The 21,629-nt window shown below is 47.0% G+C and overlaps 6 protein-coding genes across 6 annotated transcripts in view; 3 read left to right on the top strand and 3 right to left on the bottom strand.

Moving 5' to 3' along the window:
- Positions 1-9,914, bottom strand: part of LOC108152500 (glypican-4) — a 33,773-nt gene extending 23,859 nt beyond the window's left edge. The window contains exon 1 of the mRNA XM_017281874.2: positions 8,901-9,914. Within this exon, the coding sequence (XP_017137363.1) occupies positions 8,901-9,213 (313 nt within the window). The 5' untranslated portion in view covers positions 9,214-9,914. The remainder of the gene's footprint in view (positions 1-8,900) is intronic.
- A 1,676-nt stretch (positions 9,915-11,590) lies between these two features.
- On the top strand, positions 11,591-13,951 carry LOC108153109 (polycystic kidney disease 2-like 2 protein). Its single transcript, XM_017282895.2, has one exon. It carries the CDS (start codon positions 11,735-11,737, stop codon positions 13,907-13,909), a length of 2,175 nt encoding a protein of 724 aa, XP_017138384.1. The 5' UTR covers positions 11,591-11,734; the 3' UTR covers positions 13,910-13,951.
- On the top strand, positions 13,943-14,660 carry LOC108153112 (nucleoside-triphosphatase THEP1). Its single transcript, XM_017282897.2, has 2 exons — positions 13,943-14,088; positions 14,143-14,660. The coding sequence occupies exons 1-2, from the start codon at positions 14,040-14,042 to the stop codon at positions 14,658-14,660; spliced, it is 567 nt and encodes a 188-aa protein (XP_017138386.1). The 5' UTR covers positions 13,943-14,039.
- Positions 14,648-16,413, bottom strand: LOC108153111 (DNA-directed RNA polymerase III subunit RPC5). The gene is made up of 3 exons (XM_017282896.2): positions 16,276-16,413; positions 15,161-16,216; positions 14,648-15,098 (listed from the first exon to the last, which is right to left on the bottom strand). Exons 1-3 carry the CDS (start codon positions 16,306-16,308, stop codon positions 14,757-14,759), a joined length of 1,431 nt encoding a protein of 476 aa, XP_017138385.1. The 5' UTR covers positions 16,309-16,413; the 3' UTR covers positions 14,648-14,756.
- Positions 16,414-17,398: 985 nt separating this feature from the next.
- On the top strand, positions 17,399-18,416 carry LOC108153148 (methyltransferase-like protein 22). The gene has a single exon (XM_017282950.2). It carries the CDS (start codon positions 17,495-17,497, stop codon positions 18,332-18,334), a length of 840 nt encoding a protein of 279 aa, XP_017138439.1. The 5' UTR covers positions 17,399-17,494; the 3' UTR covers positions 18,335-18,416.
- Positions 18,417-18,433: 17 nt separating this feature from the next.
- On the bottom strand, positions 18,434-20,729 carry LOC108153147 (decaprenyl-diphosphate synthase subunit 2). Its single transcript, XM_017282948.2, has 3 exons — positions 19,672-20,729; positions 19,427-19,616; positions 18,434-19,342 (listed from the first exon to the last, which is right to left on the bottom strand). The coding sequence occupies exons 1-3, from the start codon at positions 20,022-20,024 to the stop codon at positions 18,536-18,538; spliced, it is 1,350 nt and encodes a 449-aa protein (XP_017138437.1). The 5' UTR covers positions 20,025-20,729; the 3' UTR covers positions 18,434-18,535.
- Positions 20,730-21,629: the final 900 nt, after the last annotated feature.

Here is a 21,629-nt window from a genome sequence, read left to right as displayed (position 1 = left end):
CATCGGCTTCAGGCCCGTACGTACTGTCTGTCGCTCGGTTGATTGAAAGATGTGCCTAATTGATGGTCGAGAGAGAGCGCACAAGTGGGGACCGGGGCACCGGGGTAAGGGGGGACCGGGGGACATCATCAAGTGCGTGTCATTGTGTAATTTGGGTTTGATTATTATTAATTTGCAGACGCCGGTTGCCACCAGCGGATCCACGTTGATCTGCACAGGAAATGGCGGCACGAGGTAGGGGACGGGGAAGGGTGAAGGGGGGTACTTACCTGCAAAAGAAAGCAAATGAAAATTGTATTAAATCACATTTGAAGATGGCCATGGATTACGTCCAAGTGCGGCAGATCATGCAATGCTTTTATTATTGATTTTTAATGCTCGAAAGACCTGAACAGACTCCCGGACTCCCCGGGTGTGGAGTGTTTTGGGGGGGGGGGGGGGGCAAACATTCATGTAAATTTCTCAGAGCCAAAGAGCCCCCAAAGAAGGTTCAAGGAGTCGTCGAGTCGGCGGCGGCAGTCGTCAATTGACGCTTTGTTTTATAACTTCCACAGTCATAAGACAATAAACAACAGGTCTCCATAGCCGCCGCCGCCCCCACCTCCTGTACTCTCCATGGAGAAGGGTTCTCTCTCTCTTTCTCTTTCTCTGGTGTCGGCTGCTTAGGTAGTTTCTGGCGATCCGAGACTTCTTGAGCAGGTTCACAAGGCGCCGACGCCGTCGAGGAATGAGGACTGAGGACTGCGGACTGCGGAGTGGAAACCACCAAAGGTGGTGACTGCTGTAATTGTTGCTGCTGCTGCTTGTTGTTGTTTCTTGGTAAAAGGTGTTGTAGATACAAACACACATGGGACTGGGTTTGGGTTTGGGTTTGGGTTTGGGAGTTACAACTCTCTGCGGGTGAGGGTGCGGCTGCGGGGTCCGGGTTTTCTCTGGGTTTTCCGCTGAACTTGGCTCTCAGCCGCTTGACGCGATCGCAGGCCAAAGCCAGGACTGGTGGGCCCCAGACTAGGGTTGGACGTGGAATCGGAGTCAATCGTTTGGAACATCTCACTTGTGGAGCAGTGACAGACTGAACGGTGGCTGGGGGGCTGGATGGCTCCCTTCACAGATCAATGGCCAGCAGATGCTATGGCAAAACTTTCATCAGAAAACCTTCGGGATCTGCACATTGCACAACATCATCAACATTTTATCCGCTGCAAAAAAATAAAACCTCAATCTCGGATAATTGAAACCCCAAAGTGAAACGAGGCCACAACCGCAGCCCCAGCCACAGCCACAGCCGCAGCCAGCATTTAGGCATTGTCCAAGGCGCAAAAGAAATCTGAAAGATACCGACTGAGCGACCAGAGAGGAGTCCACATCATTACAGTGTAATGTTCCATCCCCCCCCCCCCCCCCCCCCCCCCCCCCCTCCATCTCGGACCACTGCCCGATCCCAATCCCGTTCCCGTAATGGCAGCGAAACACGCGTCCCATAACGGTTTTAATGAAACACATAAATTCAGGTTGAGTTCCTTTCGGACGCCTCTCGACCCAGGCCACGTCTTGGGTGAGCCTCCAGACGCCATTCCATCGATATCTCCCTGTCTCTGTCTCTCTCTCTCTCTCTCTCTCTCTCTCTCTTTCACTCGATAGCTGCCTCGTGAGCGCGTGAGCAGTTTACTTAAAAGTATCTTTTCGAATTGTTTTCATTCATTTTCGTTCAGTCTCTTATTAACTGCAATTTTGCTGCTTGAATTACCAAAAAAAACAACAAAAAAGAAGAAAATCAAAGCGATCCAAAGAGAGATTTAAGTGGGGTGGCTGAGGGAGCGGGGAGGAATACAAATATATATGCATACACCCAGAGAAAAAAAGCCGTGACATTTTAATATTTACACTAAGAAAATTTTAAAAAAAGTACTTTTAAATTAAATATATTTCGTACTCGAAATAAAAATATTTCGTGTTATTTTCATATTTGAAACAAAAATATTTCCATATTTAAATTAAATATATTTTGTATTTAAGATACTAATGTTTTCATATTTATATTAAATATAGTTCTCGTATTTAAATTAAATATACATATGTATATCATATTTAAAATTAAAATAAAAATTTCATAGTAAAATTAAATATATTTCGTATTTAAAAAAGAAAATATTTTCGTATGTAAAATAAATTTTTTAATATTTATAACTCAAATATGTTAACATTTAAATAAAATATTTGTCGTATTTAATATACAAATATATTTTCTTTTTTTAATTTTTAATTATAAAATAATATCACTGATAAAAATTATGTGGTTTACTGTTACTCTTTTTTTTCATTTAGTAAAGGCTTTGTATTTGATTATAATAAATAAAATAAGTAAAATTATAATAAAATTGTTTGCGATGATTTAAAAAAATTAATTTAAAAAAAAAATGCGTTTCATCAAGGTCGAAGAATTTCCAGGGGATATTATTTGGTTCAATTATCTTTCATATTTAAAATAAAAATATTTTCATATATTTTTAAATTAAATATATTTCATATTTAGAATGCAAATATTTTCATATTTAAAATACAAATATATTTCAGTTTTGAATTAAATATAATTTTTTTGTATTTAAATGAGATATATTTCATATTTAAATTAAATATATTTCATTTTTAGGTTAAATATATTTCGTATTCAAATAAAATATATTTCCTACAAAATGTAATATAAATAATATATATACAAGTGTTTTTATATTTAGATTAAATATGATTCGTAATTAAAAACGAATTTTTAATACGTTTATTTTTTAATCAAATTAAAATCAAATACAATTTTTAATTTCCCTATTTTTGCATTTAAAAACCCGAATATTTAATTTAAATATGGGTGTATCTTTGAGTGTTTTATAAATGTATATATTGCCCTTTTCCCCCAATTCCCTTGCCGATAGTTGACCCAGATCCTTGGATACTAGGAGGATACGATATCCTGCTGGATCCCGTTGATCCTTTTTGCACAATTTACGAACTGAATGGAAATGAGTTACAGCGATGGAAGCGATGGATGATGCCGACAAAAGATACGGCTCTGTTTCTGTATCTCTTGCGGGCTCTGTTTCTGTTTCTGGCTCTGTTTCTGGCTCTGGCAAATGGCCATAAAGAATCCAACACTATGGAATGAAGGAAGGCCACTCAACTGTGAAACAGGTAACCCCCGGAGGAGGAGGAGGAGGAGGAGGACTGCCGCCAGACAGGATACACACGAAAGCAGACCGTCGGTAAAACTACAAAAACAAAACAAAATACACAAACCAAAAGATGAATCGGAGTCGAGGTGAAAGAAGAGATTTTCTTTATCTCTCTCCCGCTCCCCCTGCTCCACTCCGCGTTTTATCTGCGTATCTTTTGCTGTCGCTGGTCTTTCATTCGATTTCAATGAACCTACCTTTTGCCGCAAAATGTTGCAACTGCCACCCCGGCGAACAGCCAAAACAAATAGCTGATAAAAAATGCAATATGTATCTGTGAGATACTGCGATACACCAAAATCAATACGACAATGAGGACAACTGCTTTGGGCCGGATTTCGTCTCATTGTTTGCTCTGTCTCTCTCCCCCCTCTCTGATGCCGGAAATGTCTCTATTTGCCCTTCGATTGTGTCTCTGTCTCGAGGGGGGATCTGCAGGATCATCTTCGCATATCATAAACTGCAATGCATAAACATTTTAACGTCTATCTTCTGGCAAAGACATCTCCGGGCGTGGGAGTGGGAGTGGGAGTGGGCGTGGGCCAGCGGCCATCCACCGAGAAACTCGTTTGGGGAACAGCAGGCAGGCAGGCAGCACTACAATATCTGGTTATAATGCCAAGCGCCGCGCCGGACTTGGACGTGGAGACGTCTTCTTCTTCTTCTTCTTCGTATGCGGATTGTGTGTGGGTTGTTGTCTTCCAAATTTATCGACTTCTACGCATTTTTTTTGTATTTTGGGACAGACAGCAGCGCTGACGGGTTTCCGGTAGCTTTTGGTCAATAAAACCCACAAATTTATGGCCATCGAAACTTTGTTCATTGTAAAATATTTTACACACGAGAATTAATTTGTTCGAGACGCGTTTTTTGTATTTTTCTATTAAATGGGCATTTAATGTGTTTTGTATAATAAAATTGTCAACAGATTTAAGACGATGCGAGGCAGGGCTGCCTCTGAGGAGGAGTAGAAGGAGGAGGAGGAGGATTAGGACTAGCAGATTATGGAACCTTTTTTCTCTTTGTTGCTCGCTTGAGCAATCCCTGAGCTGCACATTCATCTCCACTTGAGCATTTGAGCCAGAAACTGGACCAAAACTAATTGAAAACCATTATTTGCCGGATTAGGAGAGCGAAGAGTGCGAGGAGAGCACAACAAATGGCCAAGGTTATTTGCATGGAACCGAAACCGAACCCGAACCCTTAACGAACTGTAGGAAATTGAATCCGTATCCGAAGCAGCAGCAGAGGCAATTGCATTTTATTGTAATTGCCACTGAGGAAAGATCCTACGGTTTTTGGCAGCCAGTGAGAAGGTCTTGAACTTTTGGGCACGCACGTAGGGGCTGCCCGGCATTAATTACAGACTTGCCAGAGCCGCTCGAAGACGGGGCGGACATTCCATGGCGTAGCATCCCCCTCCCCCCGGCTATCTGCAAAGTGTAATCAAAGTAGGTGGCGCAAATTAACAAATCTTTCATGTGACCCAATTAAATCAGAGCCCAGAGCCGCCAGTCCAGGCCCCGAACGAGTCTCTCCGGCCTCTCCAGCAATTTGGCATTCGTCATGCCCGCCGCCGAGGGCCCACTCTGGCCTGGCCTGGCCTCTCGGACCTGGCCATGGGAAACAGCGTCTGAGGGAGTTACTGCATCGAAACGGCTAATGGGGTTGGGCCAAGATCTGGTGGCAGGCTGGAGGAGGAAATGTTCTGCAAAGATCCAAGGCCCAAATCCACTGTTTTCCCCTGCTTACCCGCCCCCTGCTCGTAGAGTCGGCATTGGTTTTGTGTGTGCCACACACAAGGGAGGCTCCAACTACTTAATTATCTTTTCTTTTACTTTTTTGGACTAGACTGGAGTGGGGTGGGGTTGGGGTGGCCTCTAATGGTGCCGCCAAAGCCCTTCCGCAGTGCCCCCCTTTTTGGCCATGTTGCTTATTAATAAACATGTTAAATGTAATTGTTATTTGGAGCTGGCTGCCGTTCTGGGGGCGTGGCCTGGGCCGTGGCTTGTGTAATTACCATCTACGGCCAGACCTAAACGGAACGTGAGAAAAGGCCCAAACGCTCGAGAGGAGGAGTGTGTGGAATATCCTTTCCGGGCGGGAAGGTGTTGGGTTAAAACCACACAAAATTAGCTAAAACTGTGCCTCCGCCTCCGCCCCCTGCCTCTCTGTGGCTCTCGACTCCCTCCCGAAAAGGCATTCCACCATTGGCTTTGTCCATATATGAAATTCATTGCTCGGACTCTCTGTTCCACTGGAATGGAAAATGGAATGCACGCAAGAACTTGTTTAAGGAGTTGTTTGCCTCAGAGACAGAGACACAAGAGAGAGAGACAGAGAGAGAGAGATAGTGTTGAGACCACACAGGCATTCATCTTCTCTCCCTCCCTCCCTCCCTTCTCTCTCTCTCGCCTTAAAGTGGCCACGTTTGACCCGCTGAGGCTCCTAGGAATGACTCTGGGAATGTTTCTGGGTCTGTCTTCGGCTTCGTCTGGGAATCTTCTTTGCAACTGCTCTCTACCTCTATTTTTGGTATCCTCCGCCGACAGAGAGGGGGCGATGATCGTTCTGGTTTCGTTTTCATTCATTTTATCCATCCATCGAATCATCTAAGCATCGCCACCATCGCCGTGATTCAGTGTTTGAAATTTCGCTGACGTTTTGCCTTTTGTTGTAGCCTCATTCGTCGCTCGTTCCGAGGGATACACACACTCGTGCGAGTGTCGGCTAATTGCGCGATATTTATTCTCCAGATCGCCAGATACTTCCCCTGATCTGGGCCTCGAGGAGGAGGAGGAGGAGGGCGAGTGTTGACTTTGTAAGCGAAACCCACAGATCTTGAGTCTGTTGTGATTATATGGCCTCACTAGAGATCAACTAATGGCGATTCTTAGGACTAAATATGCTAATGTTGATCCTACCCGATCCTTCCCCGATCCTCCTTCTTCCACGGCCAAGGAATGCGACGACAATGCAGTAAAAGGGCAAACCGAAGGAGTTGTAGATGCAGAGCCACCGAGTATCTGCCATTAGGTTTTGGTTGCTGGAAAATGATTAATAGTCATGCCTTGGCCACTGCCACTGCCACTGCCACTCCAGCAACGGCGGCGGATGCAACGCCAACAAAATGGAGCAGCCGCCGCCAGTCTCCGGATTTGGCATCAGATCCACTGCAAATTTCTTTTGGCCACAGAGAGCGGGGAATGTGCAATCGTCTCTCGCTGTCTTCCTCTCTTCCTTGTCCGCTGATACTCGTATTATTTTTAACGATTTAATGTTTTGTGAACTGTTTAAATTGTGCAAACAATTTCAGCTAAGTGCCTGCCTACCACTGATGATGATGAGGCAGAAGGAGGGGTAGAAGATGGGCGAGAGCACAGGAAGTGCAACTTTAATGAAGCGTTTAAGTGGCAGGCAGCTGTTGCATGGAAGGTGTCAGGCAGTTGCCCCAAGGAGCCTCCATGGACACTCCCGGGCACTCCGCATAACTACCCTCAGACAATGTAGCGGCCCCAATGGGTCTGCCGCTCCATCAAAAGTCTGTTTGGAAATGGAAATATCGCTTTATCAGCGCCCAAGTATCACGCACACAGCCTCACGAGCAAAACTAACCTACATACTCGCACGAGCAAAGAAAGAGAGAGAGGGATAGAGAGCGAGAGAGGGCAAAGTTACACAGTTTGAGGCCTGGGAACGGGTCCAAGTCGGGAGGGACTTTATCTAAATGCTGGCGCTTATCAGAAGAACGGGGATAAGGTGGGAAGAAGAGAAGACAGCCCAGCGCCCTCTGTCCTCTGTCGACGGTGAGATTTATGACTCACAGCGCGCCTGAAGAAAGAAGCGAAAGAGAAAAGAGTAAAAAAAGAGCGAAGAGCAGAGGCTGTTTGGATAAGTTATTGATATTGTGAATGAGGGAGTGGGAGAGGGAGAGAGAGAGGGCCACAGACAGCGAGAGGTTCACATAAGAAATACCGACACACACACATACATACATGTACATGCCGTGCACACATATAAAAATCCCAAACTGCATAATTTAAACGATTTCAATGACACCTTGATTAATATCAAAGACCAAACACAAAAGAGAACGCAAAAGAACACTGACCATCCCATCTCCCCACTCCACACCATTCCACTCCACTCTTCCACTCTTCTCTACCTGTAGCGCTCGCTCCTTTCCCCCTCAGACAGCAGTGCCGGGCCCCCCCCCTGCCCCTATGCATTTCCATGAAATTATGAACGAAAACGCAATGCATTTGACCAAAAGATAAAAGCAAGAAAGGATGGAGACTAGGAGAACCGACAGGCGGATACCCTCGAATAAAAATACTTATTCTGGTTTCTGTGTCCGAACACAGGGTATAAAAGCAAATCAAGAAACGCTGAAAACCAAAAATAAACAAAACCAACACTCAGGTAAACGGGCAAAGAGAGAGCGAGAGAGAGAGGGAGAGAGGCTGCAACAGTTTACCTGGCCGCAAATCAAACAAAGCGAATGGAAGGGGAAGCGGGACTGCGGGACAGCGGGACGGCAGGGCAGAAGATCAGAGAAGTGCACAAGAGAGCGGGAGAACGAGCGAGAGCGAGACCGAGAGAGTCATTGCAATTAAGCGTGATTAATTCAGGATTTATACAAATTAAGTAAAAAGCCACAGGCGGATCGAAACCATGGAAGGTAGGTCCATGCCTAGGCCGAGGTCGAGGCCCCACTCTCGTCCCCACTCCCACCGAACAGCTTGTAAAAGCGGTGTGACAACCTCCTTGCTCTCGCACTCCCAAAAGAGAAGAGCCGTTTTCCTTTCGAGTGTGCAGTATCTCTGCTCCCAGCCGCTTTTGATACCCTTTCATCGGAGATATCACTCCGCGTGCCATTCAGTTTAACTTTTGAGTAAAGAAATGCTAGGAAACATCGGTCAGAGACCACATTCGGAGGGTATCGCAGGCTTCGGTCTCCTATGCGCCGCACTTCATTCTTGTTTTTCGATCGAAAAGGAATTTCTCGAGATTTTTCAGCTCTGCTTTGGACTGGTCTTGGAAACTGGAACCCTTTGCTGGGAAGAGAGAGCGGCAGAGGGAGAGGGAGAGGAAGAGGGGGAGGGGCAGTCACGCATGCGCCAACAGCACCGCCGACTGGACACAGCGCTCTCCACCGGGGAATTCTGCTCTGGTCTGCTCTGCGCTGCTCTTCCCTCTCATCGCTCATCGCCTCGGGCTGTAAAGGTATTCGGATGCTTCTCCTCTCTCCCCCGCCCTCTCCGCGCTGTGTTGAATCTTTTTTGAGTTGATTTGCGTGGAATTTCATTTCCTCAACCAGGGGAGGCGAAGGGCGAGAGGCGGAGGAGTACGGCTGCTGCAGACGCAGACGCGGCATGAATCATGGGATCGCCCAATTCAAAGTTCGCTTTGTTCTTTGCTCTTTTCGAACTTCGGTCTTCGGGGCTTCTTTTCTTATCTTTTGAGGTTTAGTAATATTATGAAATGTTGTGTAACTCCCAGGAGTGAACAAATAACTTTTATTCGATCGAATCTTGAGGGGTCTTTTCTTTAGATTAACTTTTCTTTCACTAAACTTCCCAATGGGCTCGAATCTGACAAATTAGAACCGAATTTTCCGAAGACTTACAATTAAATTGTTTCTTATAAAGACCGTCCCTTACCCACAACACTTACCGTTACTGGGCTTTTGCGGTATCTCATTGGCATCGATACCCCTGCCCTGGAAGATGTGCGTCACGGCGCTGCAGTTGGGGCTGAACTGATCGAGGATGGAGGGGGCGCCGCCCCCGGCGGCGGGACTCGGGGCTGCCAGAGCGGCCACCTGAGGGGGGGATGCGGGGGCGATACCCTCCTGGGCCGTCACTGGGTGGCTGGGCAGGAGCAGGAGCAGAAGGCAGCTGAGTATCACAAGGAGGCCATTTGTTGCTGTTCTTCTTCTGCAGGGCGGACATTGTTGCTGCTGTTGTTTTTGCATGGTGGCACACATGTTGTTGCTTTTTTTTGCTTTGCACCCGGAAAAAAAAAGCTTATCACAATAGTGCGGCGGGGCGGCGGGAAGCAGTTTGCACAGCGAGAGAGAGAGTAAGACCGATACGACGAGAGCGAGAGAGAGAGAGCGGACGACTCTTTTGCCGGCTTTTGCTGTTGTTTGAACGGTAAATATTTTCGGGCAAACGCTGACACCCCCACACACGCAAAAAAAATCACACTAATGCATCGCGTTTACTTTGTTGCTGTTTACCGGCGACGACCTTCTCGCTGTTGTTGTGTTGTTTTTTGTGCCTCAAACCTCAAACCAATCTCGAAAGTGCAAACGTTAGGCGACACCGACACCAAAAGAATTTGTCAAAAACCGATCGTACGAAATCTCATCTCACTTTCTTTAGCTTTTTTAGATCACGACGCGAGTTCGTTATTATTTATTATTTTTTAGAATATCAATGGATATTTTAGGGCCGGATTTTTTGATATTTTTATGGTCCATCAACGGACTTTCGTAATAAAAAAAAAAAAACTCGACAAGATTGTTTTTAATTTTTGTTAGTTATCAATAGATATTTTCGGGCCGCATATATGGACAACGGGCATTTCTAAATTCAAAAAAAATTCAAACACTGTCTTGTTGTTTCATGGACGCGCAACAACCGCTTGGTTCAAAAAAATTGGAGGTTTTGATAATATTGTGTGCAGTGTGACCGCGAACTCATTGATAAAATATACCATCCGACCCTCAGCAATATACCAAAATATACCGTCTCATCTTAAAAATACACCGTAAATATACTGATGCATTGAAGTTCTTTATACATATTGCTCGTTTTTGATATTCCATCGAATATTACAAGCTAGATGGAACTCTCAGCCCTGCCCACATAGTTTTATCCAATTAATGAACCTATTTTCTACTTGATTGGTTTAATATAAATACTTGCTTTTATTGGATTTCACCTAAAAAAGGCTTTGGCGAAAAAGATCAAACAAAAAACCGCAAGAGAGTAATCGTTCCTATTGCTCAATTTTGCTATTCCGTTGAATTCCGTAGTGAATTACATTAAATCTCCAGGCAGAGTACTAGAGTTTTTGAAACCAACCGAGAGAGCCTGCAGTACTGGAATTCGGTTGGCTTTGCAGTTTATAGGCAGGCACCTCTAATATAGTTCATATATATATTAAACGGATATAAAATGAATAAATTATTGTATCCGTATAATCCGATTTTATTCGACCGCACATAATTTTATAATTAGCTGACCTCGCTTGCTGCCCTCCATTTTAAATTGACCGCCTATTCTGCTACGAAATCGCTATATCGCTCGATCCCGGTTGGTTTTCTAGTATTAATCGGTATTTCTGTTTTCAGATCTGACTACCTGCAAAAACAGAGATACCCCTATGGGAAAAGCATGCAGTGAAAGCGATTTATGTGCTTTTTAGTTGGGGAGGAATATGATCGAGATAATCAGCTTTTTCTGCAAAAATTATAGAATCTTACACTTTTCATTTCATAATTTTTAGTTAATCAAGTATTGGTAATGAGTGTTTTTCCATTCAAAACGCAATCACGGTCAAATTAAAAGCATCTCGAGCCAATTTCAAATTGGGTTTGAGCGTTATTACCTTAAGGTGACGTGTCTAAAGACAGCTAGGAACACTAGTTTTTCGTTTTGTCTCTCAGCAAAGAAATGATCTTATATCGCAGCAAAGTCTAATGTCATAACAGCATGAGAACTAGTCGGCGAACAAACAGCAGCAAAAAATTATGTCTTTTCGTTATCATACAAATATTATCCCTGATTTGAGTGGTGAAGATCTTTGTTAATCTAAGTACTAGACTTTAAAAAGATCTGAAGATATAAGAAATAAGATATAAAATACAAATAAAAACATGGTTAAACATATCTTAAGAATACCTTAAATATATTGCGACTATTATTAGCTATTATCAACTTTAAAATCTTTCCAGTAATCGAACTCTACAAAGGTCAGTCATACATCATGAAAAATGGTCATACAAAATTTGAATTGAATTGTTCCGATATCATTATTGTGCAACTGGTGCGATTGGCCTCCGAAGTTTAGATAACCTATGCATTGCATTACTAATTGTCCACTAAGACAACTAATTAGCGATTAACTAGTTAGCTACTGAAATTAGTCTGTTGTCTGAGTACTAGACTTAAGCGATTTAATCTTTAGCCGATTGTCCTTTTCTTTGTATTGCTAAGCTGCCTTTTAACAACTACACTGAGTTTAATCAAAATCACTTTCAGAAATCCCCACAATAAAGCCTTGTACTCAGATTATCGATATCGATATTCATGTTAAATGATACCTGGGTGGATGAAAAATTTGAATGGCCGTACAGATTTTTCGGTTACATATTATTAAAAAATTTAAACAGAACAGATTTAAGATAAAAACCACGTGTTGTCAAATCGTAAATGGAGAATATTGTATAGAGAAACAAAGCAATCTAGAGGGTGTCAGAGTAAATATAATTGGGAAAAATGACGCCCTTTAGATCCCATTTAATATTGTTCACGATCACCATCTCTATTATTTTGATATGCATTGGATCGATCTTCATTCGGTTCGGTTTCCACCAGGAACTGGTGCGGGACAAGACGAACGGCGTTAGGATCATCATGGTGTTGATGTTCCAGTACCTTGTCGGAGATCCCATCAAGTTTATCATCATCGCAGTGGATCGCACCATTTGGCCGCGGGATCATTATGTGCCGGACATGGACAAGAGCAGGCCGGAATACGATAGGGAGGACTTTCTGGTGCAGAAAGTGGAGCGGCAGCGGCGAAACCTGTTGATCACCTCGCAGTATCGGAACGAGAAGCTGAACGAGATGTACAAGGAGATCAGCAGGGATCTGTGGCTGTTCGGGCGCTACTACTTATGGCTGATGCTGGCCATGCTGGCGACCTGGGAGCCGCGCGTCTACCGCAGCTCGGACATGATCAAGAAGCTCATGCTGTTCAATCACACGGACTACTATGGCCTCCAGGAGCTGGTGCACATCAATCAGCTATTCGACTACATCGAGATCAATCTGATCAACACCTTCGACACGAACTCCACCACCCCGGGCACCACCTTCACCAGCCCCCCCTGGGTGCACGCCGAACAATGGGTGATGCTGGGCGTTATCCGCGTGCGGCAGCTGCGGCGGAGCAACCGCAAGATCGGCTGGGGTGATCCCGAATACACGGACTCGTCCTACCTGCCCGGCTGGCAAAAGCCCTACAAAGTGGTGCCGTACGAGGATCTGCACTGGCGCGTCACACGCCCCTGGGTGCCCATGAAGTGGATGGCGATTGATAGCTTCCTGCTGAACTTCCATCACATTGGCTTCTTCGACTACTATCCGGAGCTGAGGGGCTACTCGACACTGCTGTCGCGCAGCAAAGTCAGCACCAAGATGGTCCTCGACTTCCTCACCGAACAGCACTGGCTCACAAGGAACACGTCGGCGATCTTTATAGACTTCACCATGTACAATGTGGACATGAATCTGTTCAGCGTGATCACGCTGCGCCTGGAGCAGCTGCCCTTCGGGGGTGTCCTGCCGCACGTGGGCGTGGAGGGGTACGTCCTGTTGCGGGACTTCGATCATCTCAAATGGTACGACCTGTTCGTCTATATGATCTACATACTGGTGCTGCTGCAGTTCGGGAAGGCGACGGTGAACAAGGTGTGGTACGATTCGCGCACCCTCAAGAACGTGTGGAACATCATGGACCTGCTGATATTCGGACTGAATGCAGTGGTCCTCTGGGTGATGTTCTTTCGCGCCTCGCTGGTCCGATCAATGCTCAAGAATGTGAGTGTCTTCGGGAACATGGATTTTGTGGACTTTCGGCGAGGATCGCGGCTCGAAGGGCTCGTGCATATGCTGATCGGGGTGCTCATCTGTCTGACCACGCTGCGGCTGTGGCGGATCCTGCAGTTCGCGAATGTCTTTCATTTGTTTAACCAAACGCTGCGCATGGCCTGGCAGCCGGTGGTCAGCATGGCCATGATGATATTGATCTTTCTGTTCGGCTTCTGCATGATGATGGTCATCATCAATGGGAACAATAGCATCTATTTCAATCGCTTCTTCCAGAGCCTGATCACCTGCATGTGCTTCTCGTTCGGCTTCAGCTCCCACATCCATCCCAGCGAAATGTTCCACGGCGGCAAGGCCATCGGACTGATACTGTACGCCATCCTGGGCTTCTTCATCTGCACCGTCCTGATCAATGTGTTCGTGGCGATGATCAACAACTACTTCACGATTGCCAAGGAAAGGCGCGACCTGGAGGAGGTGCAGCACCTTGACTTCTTTCAGTTCCTGCGCGTCGAGTATCAAGGCCTATTCGATTTCTACAGGCGTTTGCCGTGCTTTCGGCGGGGATACAAGCGAAACAAGCGCACCGTCGGTCAGAATATCAGCATCACGACGGACTACGTTGAGCGGAAGATTCGATTCCAGCTTCGCCGCAAGAAAATCAAGATTGTGGATGAGGCCAAGGAGGAAAGCGACTTCCAGATGCGCGGCGAGCAACTGCTTCTCGTTGGCGAGCACATGGAGACCCAGTTGGAGCTGCTGCGTCTGCGGCTCTTCGGTGAAAAAGCTGAAGAAGCAACTCGTCCCAAACAGAAATGGCGTTTATTTAGTCGTGCATAAATATTTCTTATAGAACAAAAAAAACCTCCAGCCCGCGCATTACATCTGTGTTTGTTTTTGGATAACCGATAACATGCTATCGACATTGCTGCTGACGTTTCCCAACACTATCCCACGAAACAATTATTAAATGAAAAAAACTAATATTTTAACGGCTATTTTGATCACAGGGCCCCCGGGTAAGTCTTGCCGTGCACCCAGCAATCTCCCCTTCATCTCCAGTATCCCTTCAGGTGTTGGCAAGACCACGTTGGTTCGTAACATCTGCTCAAAGTTGAGCGAGCAGAGCAAGCTCCAGGGATTCTACACGGAGGAGGTGCGTGCCGAAGGAAAAGGGCAGCGCATCGGCTTTGATGTGGTCACCCTGAGCGGCGAGCGAGGAATACTGGCGCGGGAGCGGCCGCTGGACAACCTGCGACGCCCCAAGGTGGGCAAGTACTCGGTCTATGTGCAGGACTTTGAGGATCTGACGCTGCCACTCCTCGATGGTTGCTGCGAGCTCTTCGTCATCGATGAAGTGGGCAAAATGGAGCTGCTGAGCAAGCGCTTCGAAACTGCCATCGCCAAGGTCCTCCAGCAACAGCGCCCCATTCTGGCCACCATTCCACAGACGACCCGCCAGTCTATGCCGCTGGTGGAGCGATTGAAGAGCGCCCCCGGCGCTGTCACCTACGAGGTGACCAAGACTAATCGGGAATCCCTGGTCGGTCAGATTACGGAGCGCATTACACAGTGGAAATTTTTAACATAATCTTGTTGGTCTGTTTATTTGCACCCAAGGGGCTGCACCTCCTCCTCCACCACCTCCTTATCAGCGTCAAATTTCCCAGTGGTCCCTGTGGTGGTGCTACGCTTCCGCTGGTGTTGTTGTGGCAGGCGGTGGCATGGCTGTTGAGGACTGGGACTCGCTTTTGCGGGTGGAGCGCTTGCGCACTCGCTTCGTTTCCTTGGCCCAGTCCATTTCGTTGTAGTGTTGCTCCGAGGCGCGCCAGTGCAGCTCCTGGCGCTGCACCAGTTCCGGATGCTTCTGCTCGAACTCCTTGTCCGGCGGCAGCAGCAGCTCCCAGCGTTTCGTAGTGTTCACTTTGGCCACGGTCCGTAGGACATCGAAGGTCTCTGCGGGCGGAAGCTGGGTGGCGGCCATCACCTGTGTACGGTGCAGGCACGCCGTTCGCGAGAATCTATAGAGCTGCAGAGGGTCGGACATATATAGACAAATGAAGGATATGTATGTAATGTTTCAGGCCTCACTATATAGTCCCTGGCGCGTATCATTTGCTCGGCAGTGACACCGTTGGCGTGGGAAAGCATATTTTCGGGAAAGACCACCTCCGATTTGGGCACCCAGTTGCCGCTCAGCAGAATACCGACCTGGGGCAGCAGGGCCAGCACCTTGTCGGGCGTCACATGGGGATCCACTTGCTCCATGAGTATCTTGAGAACATCTCCGAACGACAGCATCCTGGCGTCCTTGAGCAGGATGCGCAGCTGGTCCAGCAGCGGCATAGTCTTCAGCATGGCCTTGTTGTACACGGGCAGCACACTGGACTCGTCCACCTTCTGCACGTTCTCGTTGTAGGGCAGCAGCTTGTGCAGGTAGTCGCTGGAACTGAGGGTCAGCGAAAGGTTCGACTGGTGGTTGGTGGCATAGAGCTTCTGGCGTTCCAGCTCCACCGCGGCTGAGGTACGGGCGTGCCATAATGTCTCGCACCACGGCTCGTCGACAATGCGCTGGACAAAGCTGTCGTACGTGCCACGCTCCTCCTTCGTCTTCTTGGATGCGGCTCCCTTGTCGCGAGCGAACTTCACTGTGACCTGCTGCAGCACCTCGTCGTCGTCCACATCGTCGTTTTGGGCCTTTTGCTCCGCTTTCTTGCGCTTGTCCTCCTTATCGAAGTGGCTCAGGGCGGGCCGCAGCTGAACAATGCTCGTCAGCGGCGATAGGTGCATCTCCTTGTCCACGTAGATGCCCACAATATACTTGGAAATGTCTGTCAGCGAGCGCGTGCTGGTGAAGGCCTGCTTGTCCATGATCCCACGCTTGTAGGTGGGCCGCTCACCGCCCTTCGACGGCAAGGCGCCGAATGTGTTCTTCCCGTCGGCGGCCACCGCGAACTGCTCGCCCTTAAAGCGATCGTAGTGTTTCGATTCCGTGTTTAGGGCGAAGTCCACCTTCACTTCCTGGGTGAACGGCTTTACGCAGCAGTTGATGACCACGGACTCGTCGTGGTTTGGCAGCTCCGTCTTTGTGGGGTATTGGAAAAGGTACAAGCTGTCGTGCAGGGCTTTTGACAGAAACACGGGCATCTGGGGGGGATTCGCAATTGATTTATGGCTGCAAGCGTTGGTACTCCACTCGGACTCACCTCCTCCACAATCGGATCCTCCTCCTCGTCCATTTTTAATTAATAAAATTAGCTAATTTTTTGTTGATTTGAGGAGCACTAAATACCGCATGCCACCAGTGTGACTGCGGACTTATCGATAATATATACCGTCCGACCCTCAGAAATATACCGAAACATACCTATATAATTTTATACGATTAATAAATCAATTTTCTACTTGACTGGCTTACTTTAAATAATTGCTTTTATTGGATTTCTATAGAACGTTGAAAATGAATTTTAATAGATTGATGGAATTGACAAAATACTAAACCACAGCCGAAAAATACTAAAACAGTCAGAATACTGAACCGCTGGAGAGCTTAGTGGAGAGACAGTGGTCGAAGAACAAAGAAAACTCTACAAAAAACATACATAACATGGCGAAAACATACGCCAGTGAAATTAATTGGTGATAATTTTATAAGTAACTAACTGAATTGTATCAAGATTTCTTAATAAAAGTTCATATTTTGTTCTACATTATTAAAATATTTATTTATTTCGAACATTTATTTTGATTGGAATTTATATTATAGCGGTGCAATTAGAAATTAAAAAATTGTATTATCATAATTATATTCGCTGATAAAACAATTCTTAACAACAATTTGAGCCTGTCTTTGGCTCACTGTGCCGTCGGAAACGAGTCGAAATTCAAAATCAATTTACGATACCGATTGGAGCTACTTTTTGATATATCTTGAAGTTGAAAAACTACTTTTGGTATATAATGGTATATTTCATCTATTGTGGGGCGTATTAATTATAAAAGTTAGCTTTCCCCTTCAGGTGTCGCTTTTGGTAATTACATAAAAATGTAGTTAATAGTGTAGTTCCCATGTAAGGACATTAATTTTGTGGAAATTTTTGTTGACCGTTTTTGTTTAAACCTTATTTTAAAAGCAATGCAATAAAGATGAAAACTTGAATTTAACTAGTCTTGTAGAAAATTGATTTAATAATCGGATGAAATTATAAGTTGAGAGCTGAGAGTCTTAGCTAGCTAACAATAATCAACCGAATATCAAAAACGAGGAATATGATGCAACTTGTATACAAATAATTCGTCAGTATATTTACGGTATATTTTGAATTTTGTGATCTGTGTCCCAGACCTTGGAGCAAAATTTTGGCCCTAAAATTCTAGATATAATATATAAAATGTATATGTACGGGGCGCACATAACACGCGATCATGTTCACGGTCACATCGGAAATCTACAGTGAAACCAATTACCAGCCGACGAAGACGGAAGATGGCCACAAAGTGGTCTCCAAGTTCCGTTTCCGGTATCCCGACGAGAAGCTGGAGCGGATTGGGCGCACCACCGCCGATAAGGATGGCGATCTGGACGTGCCACGGCCGCGTCGGGGCGTCATAGAACTTGAACATTCCGAGGCCACGGAGCTAAAGCTGGTGGGACTGCAGGTGTGGCGCGGAGCGTTGCTCCTGGCAGACTACTTGTTTTCGCAGCGGGAGCAGCTGGCCAACCAGACCATAATGGAGCTGGGCGCCGGCGTGGGACTGACCAGCATAGCAGCGGCCATCCACAGCGGTGGACAGGTTTACTGCACGGACGTGGATCTGGGCTGCATCCTGAAGCTTATCCGTGGAAACGTGCAGCGGAATGCAGGCCTGCTGAGGGGCCAGGTGTCGGTCCTGGAGTTCAACTTTCTGATACCCCGAGAAGAGCAGGCGCCAGAGCTCCTGTCCGCCATCGATGCCAGCGATGTGATTCTGGCTGCGGATGTGATCTACGATGACACCCTCACCGACGCCTTCGTGACCGTTGTCGATCAGATCCTGGCCAGAGGACGACCGACTGGCAGGCCCAAGACGATTTACATGGCCCTCGAGAAGCGCGTTGTGTTCACCTTCGAGGACTGCGACTCGGTGGCACCCATGTACGAGTATTTCCTCAAGCAAACAGCCCACAAACCGTGGCAACTGGAGCACCTGCCCCTGGACTTTCCCCAGTATTTTGACTACGATCGCTGCCGTCAGCTCATTCTGATGAGGATCACCAGCCGGTAGCCGCTAGCCGCTGGGGCACCCCACCGGCTGTTCCCTGCCATTCATGAATAAACGTAACCGAAACCAATCCCCCCCACACAGAGAAGAGAGTATTCCCAATTGTATTATGTGCGCCGTCCCCTTTAATGTGGATGGAGTGATAAATATTACTTAACTATAACCTGAACCCATGGAAATTGTGATGCTGGCGCCTGCTGCTGGTCAGAGATCCTGCATGGCCAGGATGATGTTCTCCAGAGCCTGCCGCGCGTCTGTGGCCGGAAAGTGCTGCAGCACGGCCAGAGCAGCCGCCGTGTGCTTCCTCTGGAGCTCTTTGGTCTTGGCCAGGGCAGGGCCGGCCAGGACGGCCTTGTGGATCTTGTCGTAGTCGATGTTGTCCACAGACTGCTTGCCCTGCTCCAGCTGGGCGTACAGGCTGGGATCGTGCTCCAGGTGGAAGAGCACGGGGGCACTGACCAGGCTGAAGGTGGTGTCCAGGGGCAGGGTGGGACACTGGAAGGGCTCGGCGTCCAGGCAGGCCTGCCAGGCGAGGGCCAGATGCTTGCCAAAGCGATACGCATGACGCTGCAGCTCCTCGCTCTGGCCGGCCAGCTTCAGCGAGGCCTGGCAGGACTTGCCCAGCAGGCTGCCCGCATTCAGGATGTTCCGGCACTCCCACTCCTGCTCGGGATTGCCTAGCACCTGGGCAATGGGCATGGGTGTCATCACGTCGTGCTCGTTGAAGTCCACGGCCACGCTCAGCGAGGGTCGCTGGAAGGTGCCCGGCTTGTAGGGCAGCGGATTGTTCTGCTCGTCCCGCTCCCCGATGAACTCCGATTCGGAGAAGTCCCGCACGGCCGAGGAGATGAGCTCCACCACCTCCTGGTTGCGCAAATTGGCCAGCTCCGCGCTCGAGTGTCCCAGCAGATAGTCGCCGGTGAGCAGGCCGATCTTGTTGCCGAACGACATGTCGTCGTAGGTGGCCGCATCCTGGCCAGCCTCCGTGCTGGACTGTAGGTTCACCACGCTCTGGGAGAGAAGAGTGGGTTTGGGTTTGGGTTTGGGTTTGGGTTAGAGAATCGTTTCAATGGAAAGTGGAAAGGATCAGCATACATTGTGCACCAAATGGGAGATCCGTATCATCTCGGTGACCTCGGCGAGAGCGCGCTGGGAGTGCAGGACGCCGGCACTCTTGTCCTGCTCCACATCGGGCACACTGGGCGCATGTCCGGCTGCCTTGGACACCAGCAGCACAATCAGTCCCCAGGCCTGCATCGTGTTCTTGCCATTGTAGAGCAGATGCCTACGATACAGCGATTTAGAAACGAGGATTAGGACTTCATGGATGATGCACTCACTTGGCCGTCTTCATCAGGGGATGGGCACTGCCCACCAGTTTGCGTAGATGCAGCGCCACATTGGCGATCTCATCGCTCAGGAGCCACCGCAGGCTCAGGAACGACGTTGGATAGCCGACAATTCGCTCCGCCTCGCTGACGGCACGATTCCAGTCGTGTCTGGGCGGCGGTGTCGTCACCTGTTTGCTGCTCACCGTCGACGTTGCAGTCCAGCGCACCTGTTCATGCCTCTGCTGCTGTCGCAGAGTGAAAGTTTTCAGCGCAGGCGCGGCCAGGCTCACAGCCAGACGACCCTCTGGCGCGGGCATCCTTTGGCGCAGCTGTTGCATAATTCGTCCACTGGCGCGGTACATCTCGTTATCGTGGGGTTTCTCGGGGTGTTTCTCGCTTCGGTTGGGGTCAGGTACAAAGTGCTCCTCTAAGCTGGCTTTCAGTCTCAATTAAACAGAAATCGTTGGCTGCGCACCGTTCAACCGCTCGCTCGCTCCGAATCGAAAAGTGAAATCTCCGACGACGCGACGTCTCGACTCTCGTTTTGGCTGCGTCGCAGCGCTGCCGCTGCCACTGCTGTTGTTGTTGCTGCTTCTTTGCTGGCGGCCCACTTTTACAGTTGTTCAAGCGGCCGCCAAGAAATCTGTTTGTTTTTATAGCCCCACGCTTTGTCATGGAATTTCGGGTGAGGCGTCAACGATGGTGCAACGGCGCGATGGTATTTAGCGGGAACAGGTTTTTGAACAGGGCCGCATGTTTGGATCAACGGACTTGTCTGAATTCAAAAATTCGACACATGGACGCGCAGCAACCGTTCGGTTCAAAAAAATTGGAAGTTTTGACCCGTTGCATGAATCCCGATTTGGGAAATTGCTGAGGAAAAATGGGGTACGGACAAGAGGCAAAACGGCCCAGAAAAGCCAACGCTTGCAAGGTACCTACCACCCCTTTTGCCTAACATACCATAACTTCATAGCATATTGTCCCCAAACACGCCGAGGTGAGGTTCGCACGAGCTTTGCAATTTGCCTTGGCTGTTGTCCATACCCCTCTCTATAGCGACTAATTTTTTTTTTGCATGTATGAGCAGGAGAGAGCAGCAGTGTGACCGTCTGACCTTCGGAAATATACCGTCTAATTTTCATAATATATCGTCAATATACTAATGAAAAAAAGAACATAGCCCACTTGGGCCCCCTCTCTTTAAACAGGATAGCGACTTGAGTTAAATCGCGGAATTCAATGATAATTTTAATTCTCCTTGTATATCTTTATCATCTTTACGTCTTATTCATATTTACTTTAAACAAATACCATGATATCTTTCACCTTAACTGCCTAAAGCTTTCCAAGATTCATAACTTTTGTAAAGGTTTTAAAATACCCACTCGTTCTCTGTCTATGTACTAGGTAGCTAGGACATTCAGCACTGAAATCATAGTTTAGTCGATAAATTAATAAATGTTCTATAATATTTCCTAATTTCATTACTCCCTTTCATTTGATTGTGTCTTAAATAAGAATTAAGTGTATATGTAACTTAAGTGTTCATGTGTGCTGGTCAAGAGGTATCCGCTCTGAGTATGGACATCTTTATATTTCCTTTTTTTTCCTATTTCCTTTAACCAATATTAAAATTATGTTTTCCAAGCTGATTTGAAACATTACTAATAACTTTTTCTCAGATTGACAAGTTTTAAACCTATTTAGCCATATAATTTGTCCCTGTATTTATAACTCGATGCCAATATCTATTCTTGGTCTCTGTAAAAAGACCACAAACTGGAAATATCGTTAATAGCTTTAAACCAGAGACGCCTAGTTTCTAAGCTAAGAGGTGTACAGCTGTCGATAGCTATTTTGTTATCGTGATAGCATCGTTAACTTCAGGCGAATTACATATATTTTGGTATTTTTCGTACTCAGTTCACGATTTAACCTATCGCATGAATATTTCATTTCAATAT

The sequence above is a fragment of the Drosophila miranda genome, chromosome XR (assembly GCF_003369915.1).
Source record: "Drosophila miranda strain MSH22 chromosome XR, D.miranda_PacBio2.1, whole genome shotgun sequence".
NCBI lineage: Eukaryota > Metazoa > Arthropoda > Insecta > Diptera > Drosophilidae > Drosophila > Drosophila miranda.
Note: the sequence above shows the minus strand (reverse complement) of the source record. Positions and strands in the feature narration are given on the sequence as shown.